The sequence below is a fragment of the Mauremys reevesii genome, linkage group 13 (assembly GCF_016161935.1).
Source record: "Mauremys reevesii isolate NIE-2019 linkage group 13, ASM1616193v1, whole genome shotgun sequence".
Lineage (NCBI taxonomy): Eukaryota > Metazoa > Chordata > Testudines > Geoemydidae > Mauremys > Mauremys reevesii.
In genome coordinates this window covers 6,501,643-6,523,628 of record NC_052635.1, presented here as the reverse complement: position 1 = coordinate 6,523,628, position 21,986 = coordinate 6,501,643, and the positions used below count along the sequence as shown (strand labels likewise).

General features: G+C 50.5%; 2 protein-coding genes across 6 annotated transcripts; both read right to left on the bottom strand.

The window, feature by feature from the left end:
- Positions 1-1,717: 1,717 nt before the first annotated feature.
- On the bottom strand, positions 1,718-6,495 carry LOC120380377 (DLA class II histocompatibility antigen, DR-1 beta chain-like). 2 transcript variants are annotated; one of them, XM_039498076.1, is made up of 6 exons: positions 6,009-6,495; positions 5,588-5,863; positions 4,865-5,134; positions 4,486-4,773; positions 3,928-4,032; positions 1,718-3,352 (listed from the first exon to the last, which is right to left on the bottom strand). In XM_039498076.1, the coding sequence occupies exons 1-6, from the start codon at positions 6,076-6,078 to the stop codon at positions 3,225-3,227; spliced, it is 1,137 nt and encodes a 378-aa protein (XP_039354010.1). In that variant the 5' UTR covers positions 6,079-6,495; the 3' UTR covers positions 1,718-3,224. The 2 variants fall into 2 exon arrangements, with proteins under 2 accessions (XP_039354010.1, XP_039354011.1); XM_039498077.1 differs by having other exon boundaries at positions 5,588-5,837; positions 6,009-6,098.
- A 5,230-nt stretch (positions 6,496-11,725) lies between these two features.
- Positions 11,726-19,511, bottom strand: LOC120380375 (H-2 class II histocompatibility antigen, E-S beta chain-like). Of its 4 annotated transcripts, XR_005587746.1 has the most exons (7): positions 19,197-19,511; positions 18,775-19,050; positions 18,182-18,451; positions 17,800-18,087; positions 17,251-17,355; positions 16,697-16,895; positions 11,726-13,219 (listed from the first exon to the last, which is right to left on the bottom strand). XR_005587746.1 is itself a non-coding variant. In XM_039498073.1 (6 exons), exons 1-6 carry the CDS (start codon positions 19,264-19,266, stop codon positions 16,768-16,770), a joined length of 1,137 nt encoding a protein of 378 aa, XP_039354007.1. In that variant the 5' UTR covers positions 19,267-19,511; the 3' UTR covers positions 14,503-16,767. The 4 variants fall into 4 exon arrangements, 3 of the variants coding, with proteins under 3 accessions (XP_039354007.1, XP_039354008.1, XP_039354009.1); XM_039498073.1 differs by lacking the exon at positions 11,726-13,219 and having other exon boundaries at positions 14,503-16,895; XM_039498074.1 differs by lacking the exon at positions 11,726-13,219 and having other exon boundaries at positions 14,503-16,895; positions 18,775-19,024; positions 19,197-19,510.
- Between the last annotated feature and the right edge of the window lie 2,475 nt (positions 19,512-21,986).

The window sequence follows — 21,986 nt, the reverse complement described above, 5'->3', positions numbered from 1 at the left end:
CCCATAGAGGCTCCAACAAGGAGCCACGATAGGTTTCGTTTTCTTTTCCAGACTGCTGTGTGCTTCAGATGCAAAAACCTACCCAGCACCAAGACAGATCAGTGACTATAAGAATAGAGCTTAACCATCAACACTCTTATCCAAAAGTTCTGTTTAGTCATGGTGTAAAGTAATCACTATTAGGAAGTACAAACCCATATGGCAGTGTTTTGTAAATGGAAAAAGAATAATTGCATTAAAACTAAGCAATTATATAAAACATTGTAAACCCCTTGATTAAAAACAAATCCAACAAGTAGCTTAGGGTTACATCTACCGAAATTATCGTTGAGTAATATTTAGTTTATTAATAGGCGAAGTGTTGCATTTCACCAGTCTGCAGTCAGTGGGGTTTGGTCAAAACTGGTTACAAACCACTGAAAGATGTTATGGACAAAAAAGAAAACTTTTAATGCATGAGTCTGCCAAGGTGGGGCAGCAGTGAACCTGAAGGCAATTGGTGGAATTGGAAGGGGAGTTGAGATGTCTGGGACTGGTGTGTCACTCTGAAAGCAAACTGACAGAGAGATGCTGTGGGAACATGACCAAGCATTTCAACAGAATCTAGCAGCAGAACTACTTGATCCATTACATTAGCAAGGCTTTCAGCCAGAATTAACATCAAAAGTACCATATTATGTGATAGTAAATAGGCTTGTTTGTTAGCCTGAGCTAGAATTTGGGGTTTCACTTTTTGATACTTTTATATTTTATACTAACATGTGTGAAGAACAAAAGACAAAGACACTGTGTGTTACACCTGCCCACGAGGAGATGGGTGAAAAGCGAGAAGAGATGGAACTAAAGTGTGTCAGGGTATGGTGGGAGTGTGATAGGTGAGCGTACACTGGAAGGCTGCCTGGCCAAGGTTAAGCAACCAGTTAGGAGGGGCAAGGGGGATGGGGGTCAGGCATAAGAACATTTTAAAAAACAATGCCAGGCCTTGGCCAGAGCACAACCTCACTCCTTACCCCTCCCATGGGATACAAAAGAGGTGGGATGAAGACCCCAGACCCACGACCTCTCGAAATGGAACATGACCATAAGTTGCAAGGGGTGTGACTAGGGGCATGCACTGTGAGTATACTTGGGCCTGCTAAGGAGGAGGAGGTGGGAATAGGAATGGGGACGGGGGAATGGGGACACAGGCCAGGCTCTGCAGCATCACAGCTGGGAACAGAACACTGGGAAACAGACTCTCCCGGCGTGTAGAGCTGTGGATCTGCTTGCTTGGAACTAACCCCAATAAACATCCCATGGCCCGCACTTTGGACTTCTGGTCTTCTGCTTTCTGTCTGCATGACAAGAACCAGGGGAGGGGGTGAAGGGAAAACCTTCTAACATCATGAAAGGCAACAAATTAAAAATTATTAATAAAGAGCTTTTAACGATATATACCATCCCCTATCCACCCAGTTACCTCCTTTAGTGACAATCCCCTTATGGGTTTTGATGTACAGGCCTAGATTCTTCTGGATCCCGCCTCCAACTCACCAGGGTGTAACTTCCTTGTTTTCTTCCCATATGAATTTAAATGGCCATGCCTCCACCCCCCTCGCTCCTTCCTGGCAGGGTCACCAGGGCAGCTTGGGAGGAAAATTCTAACCACAGGATAACCCCCATTTACTTGCCAGATAATTAGAGACTCCCCAGAAATAACACAGACACATACAATATATCCACTATAGTCATTATATTAAACAGGAGATAGAACATAACATTATACAACAGGATAAAACACTCTTCTCAGTACCACCGGTGCCCACACTGATAATACCCTTGAATTTTCCCAGTCATGTGACCTGATACAGGAAATGTAAAATTAGTGTCCCGTTGCTACACATACTTTGTAGGGGCCCTTGATGACCTGTGACCATGGTATCTTCTGTGCCGCAGTTAGCAACATGGCTGACTGGGTTCAGTAGAGCCCAAAAACCTCACACCTGTATAAGATGATAAGTCCCTCCATTGTTTTAATAGGCAGCAGCTAATAAAATCCCCAAACACTGACCCCCTGGCTTCAGGGCAACAGTTCAGGAAGTAGGGAGTCTCCTACACAACTTCCCTGACCAGCTAACTAAAACATGGTGCACTCAACGCTGAAAATGATCCTCAGGTTCAGAGATGTGCAGGAGTCAGGCTGCGTCTGATCCCAGGATTTCCCCTGGCCTCAAAGGGGTGCAAAGCTCAAGGTGCAGGTTACAAAACTATACTAAAAATCCAAACTTTAGTGTCCTACCTTAGCGCTCAGACAGACTCACAGCTGGTGGGAGCCCTGGACTAGCAGCCAGAGCAGAGCTTGCCATGTGGTGACAGATCTCACCTAGGTAACTGGAGCGAATTCAGTCTGGTTGGGGGAAGTTTTAGCAACAAAGCTCTACTAACTGGAAGTAACTTGAAGAGTGAAAGCACCAAGCTGAGGAATCTCGATCCAGGTGCCCAGAAGCCAATTCTCAGAGGAAACCCTACAAGCAGGCCTTGGACTAACCCACTCCCCACACACCCAGACTCTCCAAAATGGCTTCCCTGACCCCCTCCCCGAGCTCCTGGGGCAGGCATCTCACTCCCTATTGGTCAGGCTTGTCCTTCTTCCCGCACTTTCACTTCTCAACCATTTGACTCTGCCCTCTCCTCTGAGAAGGCTGCCTGCTACCCTCCTGGAAGTCAACAGTAGCCCATCATCCTAAACTGTGTTTCTCCTCTCCCTCTTGGTTGTCCAGCAGACTCAGTGATGACTCAGCTTCCCTTCCTCCCAGGGACAGTGCGATTATCCCTAAGTTAAATGCACACAGAGCCTCAGGGACCTAGGTATATTCCTTGGGAGGTTTTATATATATGACATGAATCTGATAAAAAAATGTTCTGAAGGTGAAACTTGTACTGATGAGTCATGTATCAAAATGTGTGAAAAATTTGCAAACGTAGAATGACTGAGGGGCAGCTTGGCTGAGGACAAAGAATGGAAACTGGGGGTGGTTTTAGGAGGCCTTGGATCTATGGAGCACAGGGGTGATTGGAGAGTGGGGAACAGCACAGGATGGAGGTTCAGCAGAGGTACATCCCATCCCACTCTGTAACCTCGGGGATATTAGCCTTATCCGTGACCCCTCCAGCGCCTCCTCTTTGCCAGAGATGGTCCATGTGGCTCCAGCTGATAGCCCTGGCACAGCCAGCTTCGCATCTGGTCACTCAGTGGCATCCAGGAGAGAAAATGTCGTGGAAGAGGCGCCTCCTGCTGGCTTAGCCGTGGCTGGAGCAGAGTCAATGGTCCATGGCTGTGTCTGCGCTGGGTGATACGGCCCCTTATTGCCCCCTGCAGGGAAAGCCCAACCAGGAATTTACTCATCTGGAAACCTGGCTGCCTGGGGCTCGCTCCTACTCCCTGGAGCGAGGGTGCATGTGGGTAGGGGTATGATCTGGTATACAAACTCCACGCTGGGATGGAAGGGGTTAAAAGACTATACTATGCCCACCTAGCCCCACCCCTCCAACCCTGCAAGCATGTTCCAATTGGAGACAGCCTTGAAAAGGGAGCAGCCCAGCTCAGAAGGGGAAGGTTGGGAGGAGCAGACCTACCCTGCAGCCTCCTGCAAAGGAGTCAGAAATGCCTCCCAGGAGGCAGGGATGCTATTCACTAGACCCCCCCAGCCCATCCATGGACAGGGGGCAATGGGGATTACATTGGTGGGGGGCTTCCCACAGCCATGACCCTTATATCCAGCCAGGCCTCAGCACAGAGCCCTGGGATCACAAGGTAAGCAGGGCCAGGCTGGCTTGGTACTTCACTGGGAGACCAAGTGCTGAAGGGTAGGAGCTCAGTCCTAGGGGTCGCTCTGCTGCAGAGGGTGGGGAGGGGGGCTCAGGAGGGGCACTGGGGGCATCACTCACCTTTCCTCCTTCTCAGGTACCAGCCCAGGGCCCCGGCGCCCAGCACAGTGAGGATGCAGCCAGCAATGATCAATGGGACATGAACTTGGCCCACGGTCTGGGAATCTGGAAATGCCCCAAGACACACTGAGCCATGGGCCCCCCAAAAATCCTTCCCCCCTTCCCCTCCCCTGGGGCCTGCCCACCCACTCCATGCCCAAGAATCCTAAACTAGCAACCTCCCTTCCCCAGCCAGACTGCCCAGCTCAGCCACCCATCCCCCATATGGCTGTCCTGCAGCTAGAAACCCCATTCACTGCCTCCCCTGCCTCTCTGTGAGCCCCCCCCTTACTCCCTCTCTGGTTTTCCCTCCCCTCAGAGTCCCCCAAAACATGTCTCCACCTCCCATAAGACCTCTCTCTGACTAACCATCCCCTGGTGCCCCACAAAACTTCAGCTCTGCATTACCTACCTCCCTCATCACCCGCACTCCTCCACCATGCCCTCCCCTCAATAGGAGGCACCCCATTCCAAGCCTCTTCCCACTGTTCCCCCACTCTTCCCCCCCCCAGTACTCACCCCAAGTCACCCTCAGGGGGTCACCCCCCAGGCTGATGTGTCTCACCACACACACATGCTCAGTGGGGTCGACCCCCTCCTGCCCCAGCTCAATGGACACCTGGATCTGGAAGGTGGGGTCCCCATTTGGTCGGATCCCGCTGGTCAGCTGCTCTCCAAGGACAACTTGGCCCCCCCGCTCCCAGGTCACCTCGATGTCACGGGGATAGAACCCTGTCACATGGCAGATGAGGCGCTGCTGCCGGTCCGGGGTCTGTGGGACGAAGGCCACGTGCACTGTGGGCTGGGCTGGGGGCAGGGGAAAAGTGTTATTAATCACAAGGAATGGGATAGCAGGGGCTGCAGGTCAGGAATTGAGGGGCATCAGCAGAGATGTCACCTGTCTTCTGAGCAGTGAATGGCACAGAGCTTTCAATCCAGAACCTGCATCGCTGGGGTGTGAACAGTTTCATCACACCAAAAGTCTCCCCTTCGCGGTTCCAGCGCTCCGCCACTCGCCAGGCCGCTGGGTGCACCGAGAACCAGCGATTCTGGTCGGCCTGGTACAGCAACACGTCCTCCCCATTGAGGGAATATCTGGTGACAGCTCGGGCAGCACCGGTGGCATCGTCCACTTCACAGGTCTTCAGGACCTGCATGTAGTAGGGCTCTGGGGGCAGAATTGTAGTAGTAGGATTTTATTAATATAATTTAGAATGAAGGATAAAGAATAATAATGTAGCATGTATTAAATGTTGTGGTGTATGATTTGATCATATCCTGCCAGGCACCCTTTTTGAATAACAGAAAGGAATGGCCTAATGGGCCATTGGTAGAGATACATCAGCCAGAATCTGTGTCTGGACTGACCACCAGAGCACTCCCCTCCCAGGGCTGGGACAGAACCCAGGAGTCCTGGCTCCCACCTTGCCCTGCTCTAACTACTCCTCTGGGAGAGCTGGGATAGAACCCCAAAGTCCTGGCTCCCAGCACCCCTTCAACCACTACGTATCAGGGAAATCACTCCCCTCTGGTGTCCTCTCCCAGCTCCCTTCCACCTCCTTTGAGCTGCCCACCCATCCCCTTTCTGAGTCAAGTGGAATACTGAGGTTCAAGGACTCACCTGTTTTTGGGGAGCTGGTGTTCACTTCACGCACCAGGGCCTGGTACTCAGTCCCCACCCAGGAGTCCCAGACCGGGCACCGAGCACTGCGCACAGTCCAGAACTGGTGACTGTTCTTGTCCCCTGGGGTGTAGCCATTGCGGGGAGCCATCCTGCCAGTGGTGCTGTCATAGGCTGAGAGCACCAGGTCGTTCATTCTCTCCACACTCAGCCGCCTGGGCAGCCCAGGAGCCCCCTCCGGGGAGATGAGCTGGAGATAGGAGAGGCGGTGAACCCCTGTAGTAAGGAGAGCAACTGCGATGGGAATGGGATCCAGACATGTGGGGCACAATCCCAAGGGACCCCTGCAGCACCCAGCCCCAGGGGAAAGAGACTGGGATGGGGAATGGATCCCAGGCGTAGGCAGAAGAGGGTCACTTACCAGCCCAGGCAATGGAGCAGAGACACATGAGCCAGAAGGGCACTGTGACAGGTTTGGCCTGAGGTGCCATCACCCTGGCGGGGACAGGACGGAGCTCTGCAGGTTGAGGCCTGGGGCCAGGACCCAGAGAGCTGGAGAGGGCACGGACGCTCCTTCCTGTGCTGAGCTCTCTGCTGCTCTGACAGGAAACACAAGAGGGGAAACTCAGACCCACAAGCTGAGCAAAATTCAACAGAGACAAATCAACCGTCCCTCCCCCGCATTGTTTGCTGTGTCACAGGAAGCCTCGCTCCCCAGCAGGACTGTGAAGAGTACATAACTCCTGCATCCAACGAAGTGGGTTTTCACCCACGAAAGCTCATGCTCCAATACGTCTGTTAGTCTATAAGGTGCCACAAGACTCTTTGTTGCTTTTATAACTCCTGTTGCTTGTTCCAGTTGTCTCGGTTATAATGTGTGTTTACTTTATGGGGAGGTTTTCTGTGAGCACAGCCGAAGAGTCGTCAGGTGACCCAACCCACAGCTGTTGAAATCAATAGGGACTATCCAGAGACAAGACTTGTGGGTGGTGCTGTTAAGTGTAGAAGGCTGGAATGTCACACTATTCAGGCTGCTGGAGCTGTGCCAGCTGCTCAGTTTTTCTATCCCAGAAGCACCAGTGGTATCAACACTGCACAGTCCCGTATTACAAGGGACGTCCCTTATTCAAATAGAAAATTGCCTGTCCCATACTCGATCAGTACGGGATGCCTTTTATCCCATATTTCAACAGCAGAGAGCCACTACACATGGGTGCATCTTTCCACTCCCCTCCGGACCCTGGCCCTTCGGTGCTGTGCCAGGGGTCCATAGACCCCAGTTTGAGAAACACTGTAGTATATTGTTTTGTCAAGGCCAGGCCTACTCTGGTTCACAGCCTTTGGTTCAGGCCTCAGGTTCTGCACCAGGACCCATGCTCCAGGCTCTCTTTCCCTGCAACAGTTGGGTGTGGAGAGTGGGGATGGGGGGCACAGGTATAGGGAGAGGGATGTGGCCGTGGAAGAGGTGTGGGTGGAAAATGAGGACAGGTGGTTGGCAAGCCTTGCATTTGTTGTTTGTGAAAAATCTGTATTTTACTAGCTGATGTAGAGGCAGATGAATGTGGTGCTTTCAAAGATGTGCAGCATGGAGGTTTGGCGCTGACAGGAAAGGAAGGAGTGGGCCATGAGAAGGGGATTCCTGATGACAGGCTGATCTGCGTGGAGAGAGGCAGCCTGCACTGGCAACACATTTCATCCACCCTGCACCATCTAGTGGTTAGGTTATGATCTATATATAAAAGAAGAGAGGGAACCAAATGCCATAGCTAAGCTTTTTTCAACCTCAAACCTGGCCAGTGTGTGTATGGAGCTACTGGAGGGGAATCATATTACAATAAGGTTGCCAGTTTTCCCTCCCAACTCTGAACTCTAGGGTACAGACTTGGGGACCCACATGAAAGACCCCCCCTAAGCTTATTTCTACCAGCTTAGGTTAAAAACTCCCCAAGGCACAAACTCCCCCTTGTTCCTTGGATTAGGTAACGCTGCCACACCAAGTGATTAGACAAAACTCAGGGAAAGGACCATTTGGAGTTCCTACTCCCCGCTAATATCACCCCAAGCCCTACACCCCCTTTCCTGGGGAGGCTTGAGAATAAAGAAGATGAGCACAGACCAAACTTGGGGTTTTCAGGATGCTAAAAAAAAAATCAGATTCTTAAAGAAACAGAACTTTATTAGAAAGAAAAAGGGTAAAAGAAGCACCTCTGTAAAATTAGAATGGAAGATAATCTCAAAGGGCAATCAGATTCCAAACTCAGAGGATTTCCCTCTGGGCAAAACTTTAAAGTTACAAAAAGAAAACCAGGAATACACCTTCCTCTCAGCACAGAGAAAATCACAAGCCAAAATAAAAGTAAGCTAACACATTCCTTTGCTAGTACTTACTAATTCTACTGGGGTTGGATTGCTTGCTTTCTTCATCTGTGTCCAGCAAGCACACCGAACAGACAGACAACCCCCACCCCCCGATTTGAAAATATCTTGTCCCCTTATTGGTCCTTTGGGTCAGGTGCTTAACCTTTTATAGGTAAGAGGATATTGTGCGTCTGGCCAGGAGAGACTTTATAGTACTGTATACAGAAAGGTTGTTACCCTTCCCTTTATATTTATGACAAAGGTGCACTAGGAATGCTAGATAATAGAGACACAAATCTGGCCACCCCATACCTCCAGTTGCCCAGTACTTTTAAATTTTTTAAGTCTTCTTTGATAAGCAAGGCTGTCTTATATCAATTCCATCAGAGGCCCATTTTTTGTGCAAAGGACAGACCTTCAAAGGCAATAGGCTGAGATAAATTATTCTTGAACAGATATTCATGTTGACTGTTTCTTTTCTCCCCGGTAAGTAGAAAAGGAGGAGATACCACCTCTCTACATCTTTGGAAATGTCTTTTAATATATAGGACAATTTTTAACACATCAGCAAGTTATTTCCTTGCATACTTGCAATAGAAAATGCTGAAACTAAGAAGGATCTGGTCTTTTGGATATATCCATAGCTTTTGATTTGTTTTAGTTAATACAAAAATGAGAGATCTTTCCAAAAATATCAACTACATTCAATAATGATAGGATTGATGAGGATGGATTCCTCAATAGTACAAAAATGTTATTGGCATATAAACTGATTTTGTATTCTTTCCTCTTTATAGTCATACCTTCAGTGGCTGAGAGCTGAGGTATGTACAATACCAGTGGTTCAAGAGTGAGATTAAAATGGAGGAGTGAGAGGGGACAGCCTTGTTGTGTCCCTCTCGCTAGTTGAAATGTGGGAGAAATTATTATTATTATTTATTATTTAAATAATTGTGTTGATAGTGATGTGCAGGGAGAGTTGTATAATACTGTAACCCAATTCAGGAATATTGGTCCTAATCTGAATTTTTTAGGACAGCCATTCGATAAGGCCACTCAACCCTATCAAATGCTTTCGCTGTATCTAGATATAAGTTTATGAAGGGTACATGTGACATCTGACAACTTGCTTGTACCATCTGTTATGGTGCTTGGGTCAAATCTCGCTTAGTCTCTTTAAATGAGAATTAGACTGCACTTTTATTTTTGTTTCTTAGGTAACCAACTGTGATCACTATGCTTGTGACTTATAGTGGTTTAAAGTCTGTCTTTCTGTAGTTAATGAATCTGTTTTATATTTTACCTAAAACAGTGTGTTTTGGTTGAAGTATGCTTGGGGAAAATCGCAGCTCAGGTTACAAAGGCTGGTGCATGTCCACTTCCCTAGATGAAGTGGTGAACTAGGTAATGAGCTTACCCTGGCCAGGCTTATGAGCAGTGTCAGAGGGTACAGTTCTGGGGTGCAAGACTGGTGAGCTGGGGGAAACTGGCTGAAGCCTCTCAATCAATGGTTGTAGTGAGGCAGTGTGGCTCCCCGCCGCCCTGGAGGGGGTTGGGCCCATTCAGAGGCTGGAGTGGGCGGAGCTAGGGAGCTCTGAGTCCGCCCCTCACAGGGTCAGGTGGTGACCCGGAAGTATAAAGGCCGGCCCTCAGAGCTCAGTAAAGCCCCAGCCACCGGAGAGACCAAATGCCTCCAGTGTAGCCCGCGACTGGGAAACCCCCATGGCCCAAGCTGCAGGCCAGGACTGGCCTGACCTGCCCTGAGCTCGCTGCCCGGAGGAGTTGCCAGGCCTGCCACTCGCCCACTGCCCCGAAGAACCCATGGTGCTGGACCCCCCAGAGGACACCACCACAACCCAGATATTACCCGAGGGGGAGTCTGGAAGTAGCCCGGGGGCAGCCGACCCTAGTCTGGTTGCAGCACTGCCAGAGCCCAGGTTAGTGTGTTGCGGCCAGGATCCCCATTGTCTGCCGCTGCTAGGGCCCCGGGCTGGGATGCAGAGGAGTGAGTGGGCCTGTGTCCCCCCTGCCACCCCACTCATGGGTGGCAACCTCCCCATCTCCCCGGACTCTGGAGGCTTGGGGCCTACTGTTGTTGCTTAGCCCTGCCTAAGGGCCTGAGCCCCTGACTCTGTACTGCTCCGCCCTGACCTAGGGCCTGGGCCTGCTACTACTTGTACTGTCACTGCCCAGCCCTACCTGAGGGCCCGAGCCCTGACTCCTTGTTGTCCCGCCCTGACCCAGGGCCTGGGCTGATGGTGTTTGTTCCAGTACCGCAAGAGCTGCCGACGAAGACCCCACAGTCAGACTAATTCCCCCAAACATCAACTGTGTGTAGGGAGCTGGTGTTGCTCCCTTCCACCCTGGAGGGGATTGAGCCCCGGCAAACCCTTGTACAATGGTTCATGAGTGGCTGGGAGATCATTCATGTAACTCAGGTAGGTGTGTCCTTGCCCGTGGATGGCTGTGTAAGTGCAGGGCCTGCCAGAGGTTTGTTGCTTGACATCAGCATCACAGTGTCAGAGGCAGCTCAGGTTGTTGGGTTTGGATGCCTCAGCAGTCCTACAATCCAAGCTGTACCTGGGGGATGCTGTCACACCTGACTGAAGGACTCACCCTCAACTAAACTGCACTCACTCGGCAGGGGACATGGGTGCCAAAGCCCAGGGGAGTTGAGAGAGGGTGGGGACAAGTACTTGTACCTGGTGATGTGGGACCTCCCTAAGGGTCCTAGACATCATTTGACCCTCCCTGTTTCTGTAATGACGGAGCTGATTGAGACTCAGTGGAGAGTCTTGTTGTAGACGAATAGAGCTGAAATCACTGATAACCAGGCCTAAGCATTAGACCAGCTTTGGGACTGTGTCTCTGATGCAAGAGACTGCCCAGCCTGAACAAAGTGGTGAGTAGCTGTCAGGGTGGCCGTCAAGGTGGCGAGTGACCAGCAGGGCAGTTGGTGGAGTGGTGAGCGGCTGGCAGGGTGGTTGGCGGAGCAGCATGCAGCGGCAAGTACCGGTAGGGCAACCGGTGGGGCTGAGCAGTGAGCATCTGGAAGGATGGCTAATACTGGAGTGATTCTCTGGACAGCGGAGCAATCAAGGTGCCCCCCCACCAGGGTAGGAGGTGAACTCTACAGAGGCACTTCTGAACTCTGGGACTTCACTGACCAAGGACAACAACTGTGAGTGGGGTGCACTGGAGGAATAAGGGAGGGGCATGTTAAAAGAACGTTTGGTTGCTGGACTTAAGAACCTGAGGCAAAAGGACACAGCCCAACGTACACTAGAGTGGGTGTTTTGCTCATAGTTTCACACTTACAGCTCCTGCTTGTGGCATTTTCCCAAGTTAATGCCGAGTTATCTTCTCCCTTTTTATTAAAAGTTTCTTTTCTACACTCAGACACTGTTCTTGCAAGCGAGGAAGTATTACCTCTATAGGCACTGAATGGGTGGTGTGTAATAGTCCCAGGTTACTTGGTGGGGATTCAAGAGGGTTTTGTGTTGTACTGTTGAAAAGGAACCCCTACGTATTGAACCTGGCCCTTGTCACTGCTGACTTCAACTAGCAGAAGGGTTACACCATAGTCATTTTCACATGAAGTGTAACTGTTTTGTGCTTATAGTTTTTCCATAAACCTCTATCAAAGTGATTTTCTGATCACTTAGAGACACACTTTAAGGCTTCATGCTATTAACATTTCTATTTGTGCAATCCCACTTTGCTCATACTCCTTACTGGTAGGAAGGTCTTCACTGAAACTTTCCAAAAATGAACCATGTCTCGTGATATGAGGACTGCTTTAATTTCTTTAATCTTACAGATGAACAAAGATGGTTGCAACTGTGGCAACCTCCGCCCCATATCTCTATTGAATACAGATAGCAAAATAATTGCAAAAATTTTAGCATGTGACATCTGAGTTTGCTGGATCAAGTAAGCAATTTTTCTAGTCTCATCAGCAACCAATTTTTTCTTAATGAATTTTTTTGCACTTGAGATTGAAACTGCAAATGTAGGGGCACCCTGGGGTAGGTGGTTCTTCACAGACACGTAGAGGTATTGGTGAACAAACGTGCCTTGCTGGGGGCATATCCCGATGCATCCCCGTCCCAGCAGATGTGTTGACCCACCTTGTAAAAGCGGCCTGGCACTGCTCTTTTTTTACACATCATTTGATGGGATTCCATAGGCCATAGTTGCCCTTTGCAATCCATATGTGCCGATAGTCAGGGGCGGCAGTCAGCACATACCGCTTAGCCATGTCACTAGGGGGAGCCACCTCCCACACATTGTGATGGACCACCCAATCCCAGAGGCAGCCTTCCCAAAGGCCTGGTTGGATTTTGATAGTGAGGGCCCAAACTTTTTTCATGGGGCCAAAGGCCATGAAGGAGCAGGCTATTCCTGTGCACTTCCAATTAGTGAGCCTCCAGGAGTAGCGAAAAGGCCATTGTTCCCGGGGAATTCCTGAGTGGGAATCGATTTCCCCAGGCCAGGCTTTACGGAGCACATCCTTCTGGATGCTGCGAATTTGCTGAGTTAAATATTGTTGGATTTGGGAACACACACAGAATCCCAAGCTAGTTGGTGTCTGGCCTCAATTATGGTTTTAATTAATTCCCGCAAGGTGTCCCGCGTGTAGAGGGCCAATTCAGCAGTGTGTTTGAGGGCGGCAGTGGCCACTGTCAGGTGGGTGAGAGCCGCACTTGTAACCAGCCCCATGGCCTTTTCCAATTGTTCCAATCGCTTGTCTTTTATGGCCCCTTGCTGAATATTCCAAATACTGACTGCTGAATTGGCCCCATCCCACAAGGAGCTTATTAAGGTCCACCTTTTCTGGGGGGACAACATCTTGGTAAGGAGGGTGAGATGAAGGGTGGGCCCCTTGGTACAATTGGGAAGGAAGGCTGGGCCTTGGAAGTGCTTCAGAGGCAAATAAATGTCTAAAGCTCCCAAGGTGGCATTGAGGAGGAGCCAGCGTTGAGTGGCTGGTGGAATTTGCCACCACCACTGTGTGGCAATGGGCTGTAACATTGTCCCGTCTGGTGCTGCCTGGCGGCGTATGGAGCTCTGCTGGATTAATCCCATTTGGGCTCCAACTGGGGAGGGATACGCAGGGCCAGGGGACCTGGGGCTCTCAGCCGGAGGCTGCCCTTGGAAAATACCCAGAAAACCATTGTATTACAATGAAGGATTCTGCAGGCCTGAAGCAGCAAGAGCAGTCCCACCACCACTGTTCGGGGTGTCCCTGGGCTCTCGCTATTACTGCCTGTCCTGTTAACAAAGCAAAAGGGGGAAAAAAGAACGTCAATGCACCTATTGGGGAAATTGAGGCACGTACAAAACCATTTAAATTATTAGTCATTTTGTTACAGCCCTTCCTGGCTTCCGTTGTGGATGTTATTTGCCTGGTTTAGGAGGTCACAATAACAATATTGCATCCAGGGCTCAGGGACTGCTATCGCTTGCCAAAGGGTCTCCCAGGCCACCACATGAAGAACAGGGTGTGTCCATCTTGGTACACAAGTGTATTAAAACCTTAGTGTTTTTTGATATTATTTAAAACATTTTGTGTTCCAAGATGGACAAAGCAAGTATCTGCCTTTCAGTACATTCCATGTGCAATAGCAGTCTGGTTTTTTATTTTTATTCGTTTTTGTATTAGGCTGTCCTGCAGCTGGGACAGAGAGCTTAATTTATTTTTAATTACCTCCAGGTCTACACTATTTATAATTCCTGCTTTAAAACCACTTTTTTCTAATATGATGTCTGCTACATGAGGATGTTCCCCTGCAGCATTTAATACACAACAGTGCTAGGAACAAGACAAACACCACAAAACAAAACAAAACACAAACCAATTTCTATTGTGACACTAGATTCATGGTATTTTGGGTTACTTTTCAGCTGATATCAGCTTCTTCTGTTTTTTTGAAAGACAAAACAAACATATTTTTACCCCTTTGGGGGCGGCAGGTTATTTCTTAAAATATATATATTTTTTATAAATATCCTTGCTGATTGCAGGCAAAACAGAGGAATTACCCCCATATTTTCCTGTGTTTGTTCTATAGGCAGGCCAGGTTTCAATGGCTTTTACCTTTATTAGTTAGGTAATTTGCATTAACACAAACACTTTCTGGCTTGCTTTAAAGTCATTAGCAACTCAGAAACTCTGTCTTAAAAGGGGCACAATCAACTTTCACCAGAGTTTTGATTACTTTTAACTTTTAATTTTTGCTTTTAAAACACACACAGATCTGAAAAAGAAAACACAACCTATTGTGGCTTCCTTTGGAGCCCTAATAGGATTCTAATTAAGTAGTATGGTATAATTTTCATTTAAAAAAAATTACAATATACACTGCACATGTTCTGGGGAAAATGCAAATTTTTTATATTTTAGTTTGTATAACAATAGCTATATTAATTTTTACATAAGGTGTAACTGTTTTTTTTTTTTTGTACTTACAGAATTTGTATGTACCCTTAGAAAAGTGACACAGAGCCACCTTAAGGCTGAGTGTGGGGTACTGTCTTTTTTTCTTTTACTACAGCTTTTATTTGCTATTTTGTTACCAAAAAACAAATTTAGAATTTTTTCCCATTCTTTTGGTTTTGACCGCCCTGCTGCAGCCACGACTTTGGTCTTTATTTAAAAACATTTTAAATTTTGTAAAGCACTGAGTTACCCCTTAAGGGTTAAATGCCAAATACCAAAGCCAAACAGCACTTTAGTTACCCGTGTTCAGCAAAAAACATTTTTTGGTTTGGAACTCTGAATGAAAGATTTAAATGGATTTTAGTGGCATTATTTAAAAACAAAACCAATTTATTTTATTTTTAACACCCCTTGCACTGCTTTAGTTTTTACACAGCTGTATATAGATACATTTATATTTATTTGGGGGCAGTTAAGTTTTAATAGACACCCTTTTTTTTTTTTTAGCAAATTTGACAAAATTGTTTATAGTCAAATGATTTAAATCAGATTTTTTTTGCCTGGCTTATTTACAGATTTTTTTTGGAAAAAGGCCCTTTTTTTTTTTTTAGAATGGATGCAAAGAAACCAAGAATTTTTTTAAAATATTTGTATAATGTTTAATTGCCTAGGGATTTTTTTGCATTTATAGAGTTAACTTTTTACTTTTTTTTTAATTACTTGCTTATTTTTTAACATTACACCTTTATTAACTCAGATTTCACCTTTCCAAGTATTGTTCCAGGGATCTGAATTTCCCATGCCTGTACTAATTGCTTCCCTTACTCCTGCCACTCTGCCCTCAGGGCTTTCAACCTGTTTTAATTTTATTTTTTTATGGGCACAGGATTTGTTCCATTACCAATTTAGCAAGGAGGGTGGGCTTCTTAACTACCCCCCACCCCTCCTGGTTCCTTTCCTTAAACAATATTAATTACAAAAATACCACACTTCCCAAATTCCTTTTTCTGTTCCAACAACATTTGATACCACATGGCCGCTGCAGTCCATATTAATCCCAAGGCTGCCCCTAGGTTTTTACCCTTCTGCTTTTTATACTTGGCAGACAGGTCTAACAAATCCAGCCAAGTCTGCACCCTTTTCTGGAGCTCCGCCACGGAACCCCAGGGATTGTATTCCACCTTGATCAGAGCCCTCTCCTGCCGGGAGAGGTCCTCACCCCCCTTTGAAAGAGGCAGCAGGGTCCCATCCCTTTTTGCTGCCTCCCCGTGGTGCAGGCATCCAGTCCGCCAACCTAACATGACCCCAGCAGGCCGGGCAGCCAGATTCCCATGTCCGTGCTCCCTAATGCTCATCCCAGCCTTGAACCCATCGTTGATGCCATCGCCCAAGACTGTGGCACTCCTGAGTCCACAGCTGTACCCTTCTGTTTCCTGAACATGTTGTTACAATCCCTTAGTACAACTCTTAAGGTCTTTCCAGTCACTTGAAATGTCATGCTGCCCACGCCAGAACCAGGGCTTACAATGTTCACCCCCCGGCTTCAGGGATGCGAGACTTTGTTTTCCCCCTTGCTGGCCTTCGCAGTCTCACTAGTTTTTGCAATTTTTGCAGTCCTGCTCAGCTTTGTTCTTCTTCTTACGGCGGATCGGCGTTGGAATCTAGGCTCCCGTTTTCCTTGGCTGGTAGCCAAGAGTCAGCTGTGTGCAGTAGTCTTGGGCTGGAATCAGCCTTTTATTTTTGGACTGAGCTGAAGCGTTGAGTTAACCCATTCTCCTCTGTCTTCCTCCCTCTTCGGCCTCTCGCAATCTGCAAAGGAACCTTTCATTCCACACTCACACCTTTAACTCTTCCCAAAATACCTTGCAATGCTTGCAACAGCATTAGCAACATACAATGCTGGTTTGTCTCCCCAGGGGACCTGAGGGAGGGGGCCATTGGGTTGTAACAACATCTATTGAAAATATTGTTTCACAATATTTAGTTGATTAACATGCCAAGTGTAAAATTTCACCAGTCTGCAGTCACTGGGGTTTGGTCAGAAATGGTTACAAATTACTTGAAGGCTTTATGGTGGATAAAAAAGGAAACTTTTAAAATGCACGAGCCTGCCAAGGTGGAGCAGCAGTGAAACCGAAGGCAGCTTGGTGGAATCAGCAGGGGAGCCAAGATGTCTCGGATTGGTGTGTGGCTCAGAAAGCAAACTCACAGAGAGATGCTGTGGGAACATGACTAAGCATTTGAACAGAAGCGAGCAGTAGAAGTGCTTGATCCATTAACTGAGCAATATTTGATCCCCCAGCACACACCCTTCTCCAGGGAGGCTCCATGTAGCTCCAGCCAAATCCGATGGCCCTGGCACAGCCGGCTCTGAGTCTGGTCACTCGGTGGCAGCTGGGCAAGAAGATGCTAGGGACGAGGAGTTTCCTGCTGGCTTATCTGTGGCTGGAACAGAGTCGAGAGTCCCTGGCTGTGTCTGTGCCGGGTGATACGGCCTCTTCTGGGCCCCTGCAGGGGAAGCCAAAGCAGGAATTGACTCATCTTGAGACTCTGCCACCTGGAGCTTGGTCCTGACCCCCTGCAGCAAAGGTGTGTGAGGGGGACAATGGGGATCACTGCTGGGGCAGCTCCCACAGCTACTGCCCCTATATCCAGCGAGGCCTCAGCACGGAGCCCCTGTGACCTCCTGCTAAGCACAACCAGGCTCATAGTGCAGGATGGGGACTCAGCAGAGGGCACCATCCCCTCCTGGCTCATGTTGGCCCCAGGGCAGTGCTAGGGGGAGCCTTGCTGCAGGGAGAGGGACAGGAGCTTAGAAGGGAGCGCTGTGCTGCAGGGAACGCTGTGTGGGGGCATCACTCACCTTGCCTCCTCTTCAGGTACCAGCCCAGGGCCCCAACTCCCAGCACAGCGAGGATGCAGCCAGCAACGATCGCCGGCACACCAGCCCAGCCTGTGACCTGGGAATCTGGAAATGCACCGAGACAGACTGAGCCATGGGCCCTCCGAAGCCTCTGCCCCCTACTCGCTCCCTGCCCAATAACCCTGGGCTAGCATCACCCCTCCCCCAGCCAGTTTGCCCAACAAGTCACCACCCTCTTTGTGTCTGCCCTGCAACTAGATATCCTTCTTTCTGCCTCCCCCTCCCAGTCTGTGAGCCCCCCAGTGCCCCTTCTCTTCTTCCCCTCCCCTCTGAGCCCCCAAAAAGACTTCTTTCCACCTCCCCTTAGTACCTCTCTCTGTCTACCCATCCGCTGGTGCCCCCCGAAAACTCCCTCTTTGCATTTCCCACCCATTTCTCCCCCCTACCCTTTGTGTCCACCTCCCCCATTCCCCTTCCCTCCGTTGGAGGTGCCCCATTTCCAGCTTCTCCCCACTGCTCCCCATGCTCTTCCCCCCCCCCAGTACTCACCCCAGGTCACCCTCAGCGGGTCGTGCCCCAGGCTGCTGTGTCTCACCACACATGCATGCTCTGTGGGGCCAACCCCCTCCTGCCCCAGCTCAATGGACACCTGGATCTGGAAGGTTTGGTCCCCGTTGGGCAGGATGCCACTGGTCAGCTGCTCCCCCTGAGCCACCTGGCCCCCCCGCTCCCAGGTCACCTCGATGTCACGGGGATAGAACCCCATCACGTGGCAGACGAGGTGGCGTGGCTGGTCCTGGGTCCCTGGGACGAGGGCCAGATGCACTGTGGGCTGGGCTGGGGGGGAGAGTGAGAAAGGGTTTTTAGTCGCAGGGAATGGGATATCAGGAGACTGTGGATTGGGAGTGAGGAGCACTGGCAAAGCTGTCACCTGTCTTCTGAGCGATGAAATGCAGAGTGAGTTCGATCACGAGCCTGCAACGCTGGGGCAGGAAGAGGTTCCTCACAGCGAAAGTCTCCCCTTCGCGGTTCCAGCGCTCTGCCACTCGCCAGGCTTCCGGGTTCTCCGAGAACCAGCGGTTCTGGTCAGACTGATACTGCAGCACGTCCTCCCCGTTGAGGGAATATCTGGTGACAGCTCGGACAGCACCAGTGGCATCGTCCAGCTCACAGGTCTTCAGGATCTGCATGTAGTAGGGCTCTGGGGGCAGAATGGCTGAGTGAGCAACTGAGCACAGAGCTGCCAGCTGGGGCCAGAGTGGGTGAGAAGTTCTTATCCATAGAACCCAGGAGTCCTGACTCCCAGCATGCCCTGCTCTAACCCTCTAGGCTCTGCTGCCTTCTACACCCAGGGAGAGAACCCACGAGTCCAGAATCCAAGCCCCCCTCCCCCGCTCTAAACACTATGTATCAGAGAAGTCCCTCCCCTCTGGTGTACCCTTCCCCAGCTCCCTCCTACCTCCTTTGAGCCGCCCACACATCCCCTTCCAAAGCCAAGCCAAGTGGTGGGGCTCAGGGACTCACCTCTCTGTGGGGAGCTGGTGTTCACCTCCTGCACCAGGGCCTGGTACTTGCTCTCTACCCAGGAGTCCCAGGTCATGCAATTAGCATTGCCTCCACTCCAGAACTGAGGGGTCTCCTTGTGACCCGGGATGTACCCGTTGCGGGGAAGCACCCTGCCGGTGTTGCTGTCATAGGATGTGAGCACCAGGTCATTCACCTTCATCACACTCAGCCGCTTGGGCAGATCAGGGGCTGCCTGTGGGGAGATGAGCTGGAGATAGGAGACATGGTGAACCCCTGCAGGAAGGAGAGAGACTGCAGTGGGAATGGGACCCAGGCGTCTGGGACAGCGACCCGAGGGGGCCATGCAGCACCCAGCCCTGGGGGAGACACACTGGGATGGGAATGGGACCCAGGCCTCCGGGAGAGCAGGGGACACTTACCAGCCAAAGCGACAGAGCAGAGCGCCAGGAGCCAGAAAGACACCAAGCCCGGTTTGGCCCCAGGAGCCATCGCGCTAGAGGGGAGAGAACAGCAGCTCCATGGGGTGGTGTCTGGGGCCAGGACCCAAAGAGCTGAGGAGGGCACGGCCGCCCCTCCCTGTGCCCAGCTCTCTGCTGCTCTGACAGGAAGCACCAGAGGGGAAACCCAGACCCACAAGCGGAGCAAACTTGAAAGAGAAACCAATTGTCCCCCGCTGCTCGCTGCGTCACGGGACAGCGAGTTACACGGATGCGCGGTCCCGGGCTACACCAATGTCCGGGCGGGTCAGTCCCCCGGCCCCGTCTGCCGCCCCCGCCCGCCTCGCCCCGCGCTGCTCCCTGCCTGCCCCGCAGCCCCGCGCTGCGCACCCTGCCCGCCTGCTGCTGCCGCCGGCTACACGGGAGCAGCGCCGGGGCAGGCTGCGGCGGGTGCTGCGCCTGCGGGGGGAGAAGGGGAGGAGGCGCCTGGCAGCCCCCCCCCCATCCCCCCGGCAAGCGACTCTGGCTGGACCTCCCTGAGCAGCAGTCTGGAGGGGCTGGGGTGGGGCGGAGCCCCCTCCCCCAGAGCTCGCTGCTTCCAGTGGGGACAGGCCTGGGGGGAGTCCTCCTCTCTGGACCCCCTGTCCCAGCCCCGGGGCATCCTGCCTGTTGCACCCCAAATGCCTCATCCCTGGCCCAGCCTCCCTGCCCTGCACCACCCCCTACACCCCAACCCTCTGCCCCAGCCCAGAGCCTGCACCCAGGGATGGGGGTGGGAAGCCGGTACAAATTACCAGAACCTGGCGGTTCGGAAGGGGGCCCGGCTCCCCCCCGCCGGCAGCCCTCTTTAGCCAGTCCGCCCTTGCTGGGGGCCTGAAAAAAAATTTTCACTGGGGCCCAAACCCGCTCTCAGTGGCCCTGCCTGCACCCTGCACCCAAACTCTGTCCTAGAGCCTGCACCTCTCCCACACCTAAACTTCCTTCCAGAGCCTGCACTGCAAACCCCCTCCTGCACCCAAACTCCCTCCCAGAGCCTGGGCGGGGGCAGGACTTGAACCCATTCTGGACATCACCAGATTATACAAATTATACAAACCAGCCACCCCTGAGCAGAGCCCCAGGTGCGTGGTTGGCAGTGGGGATTCCCGGGCGTGGGGCTGACACCTGGACTCCCAGGCATAGGCCAGCAGCTGGGATCCCTGAGCGTGGGGCCAGCAGTCAGGATCCCAGGCACGCCAGGATGCCAGGTGGCAGTAGAGCCCCAGGCATGGTAGTAACCAGGACCTTGGGCACAGGCTGGCAGCCAGGACCCCAGGCAAGCAGGGATGCTGGACGGCAGCAGAGCGCCAGGTGCAGTGGCAGCCGGAACCCCTGGTGTGCCAGGATGCCTGCCAACAGCAGAGCCTCAGCCATGGGGCTGGCAGCGGGGATCCCCAGACATAGGGCCAACAGCAAGGCCCCTGGACATGGGGGTCCCTCCTGCACCCCTACATCCCCGAGTAAATGTTTAACCATGTAACCAATAGAATTTTGATCTTTTACACGGTTACTGTTTTTACACGTTTTTTACATCTCTAGTACCTGCTTCCAGGTGTTGAGATGGGGGCGGGGGCGGGGAAGAGGCCAAGTGATAATGTCACTATCCCTCTTTTAGACTTTCTTCCAGCTGCTAAAAAGATCTTTGCTGTGATGAGTGTTAGTTAGCCCCAGGGCACATATGCCTTCTCTGAGAAGTCTCTGGCATAGTGGATTGGGAGTTGATTAGCCATTAATGCCCATTTGGCTATTGATGGCTACTATTTCCTTACAACTGAAAGACTGGTAGTGGGTGTTTCGAACCGCACAACATATTTTAGTAATACGTATAGCAAGGCTTCATAACTTCACACAAGAATAGCACATCTAATGCAAGAGGATAATAATGTTCAAGAGATCAAGACTTCTAAAATGATACCTCACAAGGCATATTTTTACAACACATCATAATTGTCTGACAGTGGTGAATATGAGGGTTTCAGGATGCTACTTTGAGGTACAGAGTGTCACACAGGGTACAAGTACAGTTCTGCTGCCCTTGATTAGCACAACAAGGACAACAACCCTTTAGTACCCCTGCCCCCAATTACAAAGTGACTTGTGATCCAACACCAGCCGAAAGTCATCATATCCCCATCATGCTGAGCACCTAGGCAGGGTGGGTGTGCCCATGCAAACAAGGTTGGCTCCTGAAGTCCTCTTCCCCAGCTCACCACTAGATGTCAGGCGGGAGCTCATCCAGACCCTACATCGGCGAACGTGATTTTATGGCACATAAAGGGTAAGGGTTACTTTATGGAAGGAAGGTGCATTCTCGTGAAAATGGAGTGTTTATCGCAATGGATAAAACAACTGTCATTAAGACATGCTATTTAATTAAAACCCAAAGAGGCTCCAAGAAGGAGCCACAATAGCTTGTGTTTTCTTTTTCACATGGCTGTGTGCTTTGGACACAAAAACCAACCCAGCCCAAGACAGATCAGTGAATATATAAATGGAGTGTCACCATTAACATCCTCATCCAAAAGTTCTGTTTAGCCGTGGTGACAAGTAAATGTTGTTAGCAAGAAAAAACCTATACGATAGTGATTTGAAAATGGAAAAAGAATAATTCTATTAAAACTAAGCAATTGTATAAAAGATTGAAATGCCCTTGATTAAAAACAAATCCGACAAGTAGCGTAGAGCTACATCTATTGAAAAGATTGTTTCACAATGTTTAGTTTATTAACATGA

What these genes read in the sequence shown, in the direction of transcription:
- LOC120380377 (XM_039498076.1), bottom strand. Translation starts at nt 6,078, where the DNA reads ATGGCACCTCAGGCCAAACCTGTCACAGTGCCCTTCTGGCTCATGTGT. An exon ending in ATTCACTGCTCAGAAGACAG is followed by an intron (nt 4,774 to 4,864) that starts GTGACATCTCTG and finishes CCCTGCCCCCAG; the next exon opens with CCCAGCCCACAGTGCACGTG. An exon ending in CCCCCTGAGGGTGACTTGGG is followed by an intron (nt 4,033 to 4,485) that starts GTGAGTACTGGG and finishes GGGCATTTCCAG; the next exon opens with ATTCCCAGACCGTGGGCCAA.
- LOC120380375 (XM_039498073.1), bottom strand. Translation starts at nt 19,266, where the DNA reads ATGGCTCCTGGGGCCAAACCGGGCTTGGTGTCTTTCTGGCTCCTGGCG. An exon ending in CTGCTCTGTCGCTTTGGCTG is followed by an intron (nt 19,051 to 19,196) that starts GTAAGTGTCCCC and finishes TCCTTCCTGCAG; the next exon opens with GGGTTCACCATGTCTCCTAT. An exon ending in CACCAGCTCCCCACAGAGAG is followed by an intron (nt 18,452 to 18,774) that starts GTGAGTCCCTGA and finishes TTCTGCCCCCAG; the next exon opens with AGCCCTACTACATGCAGATC.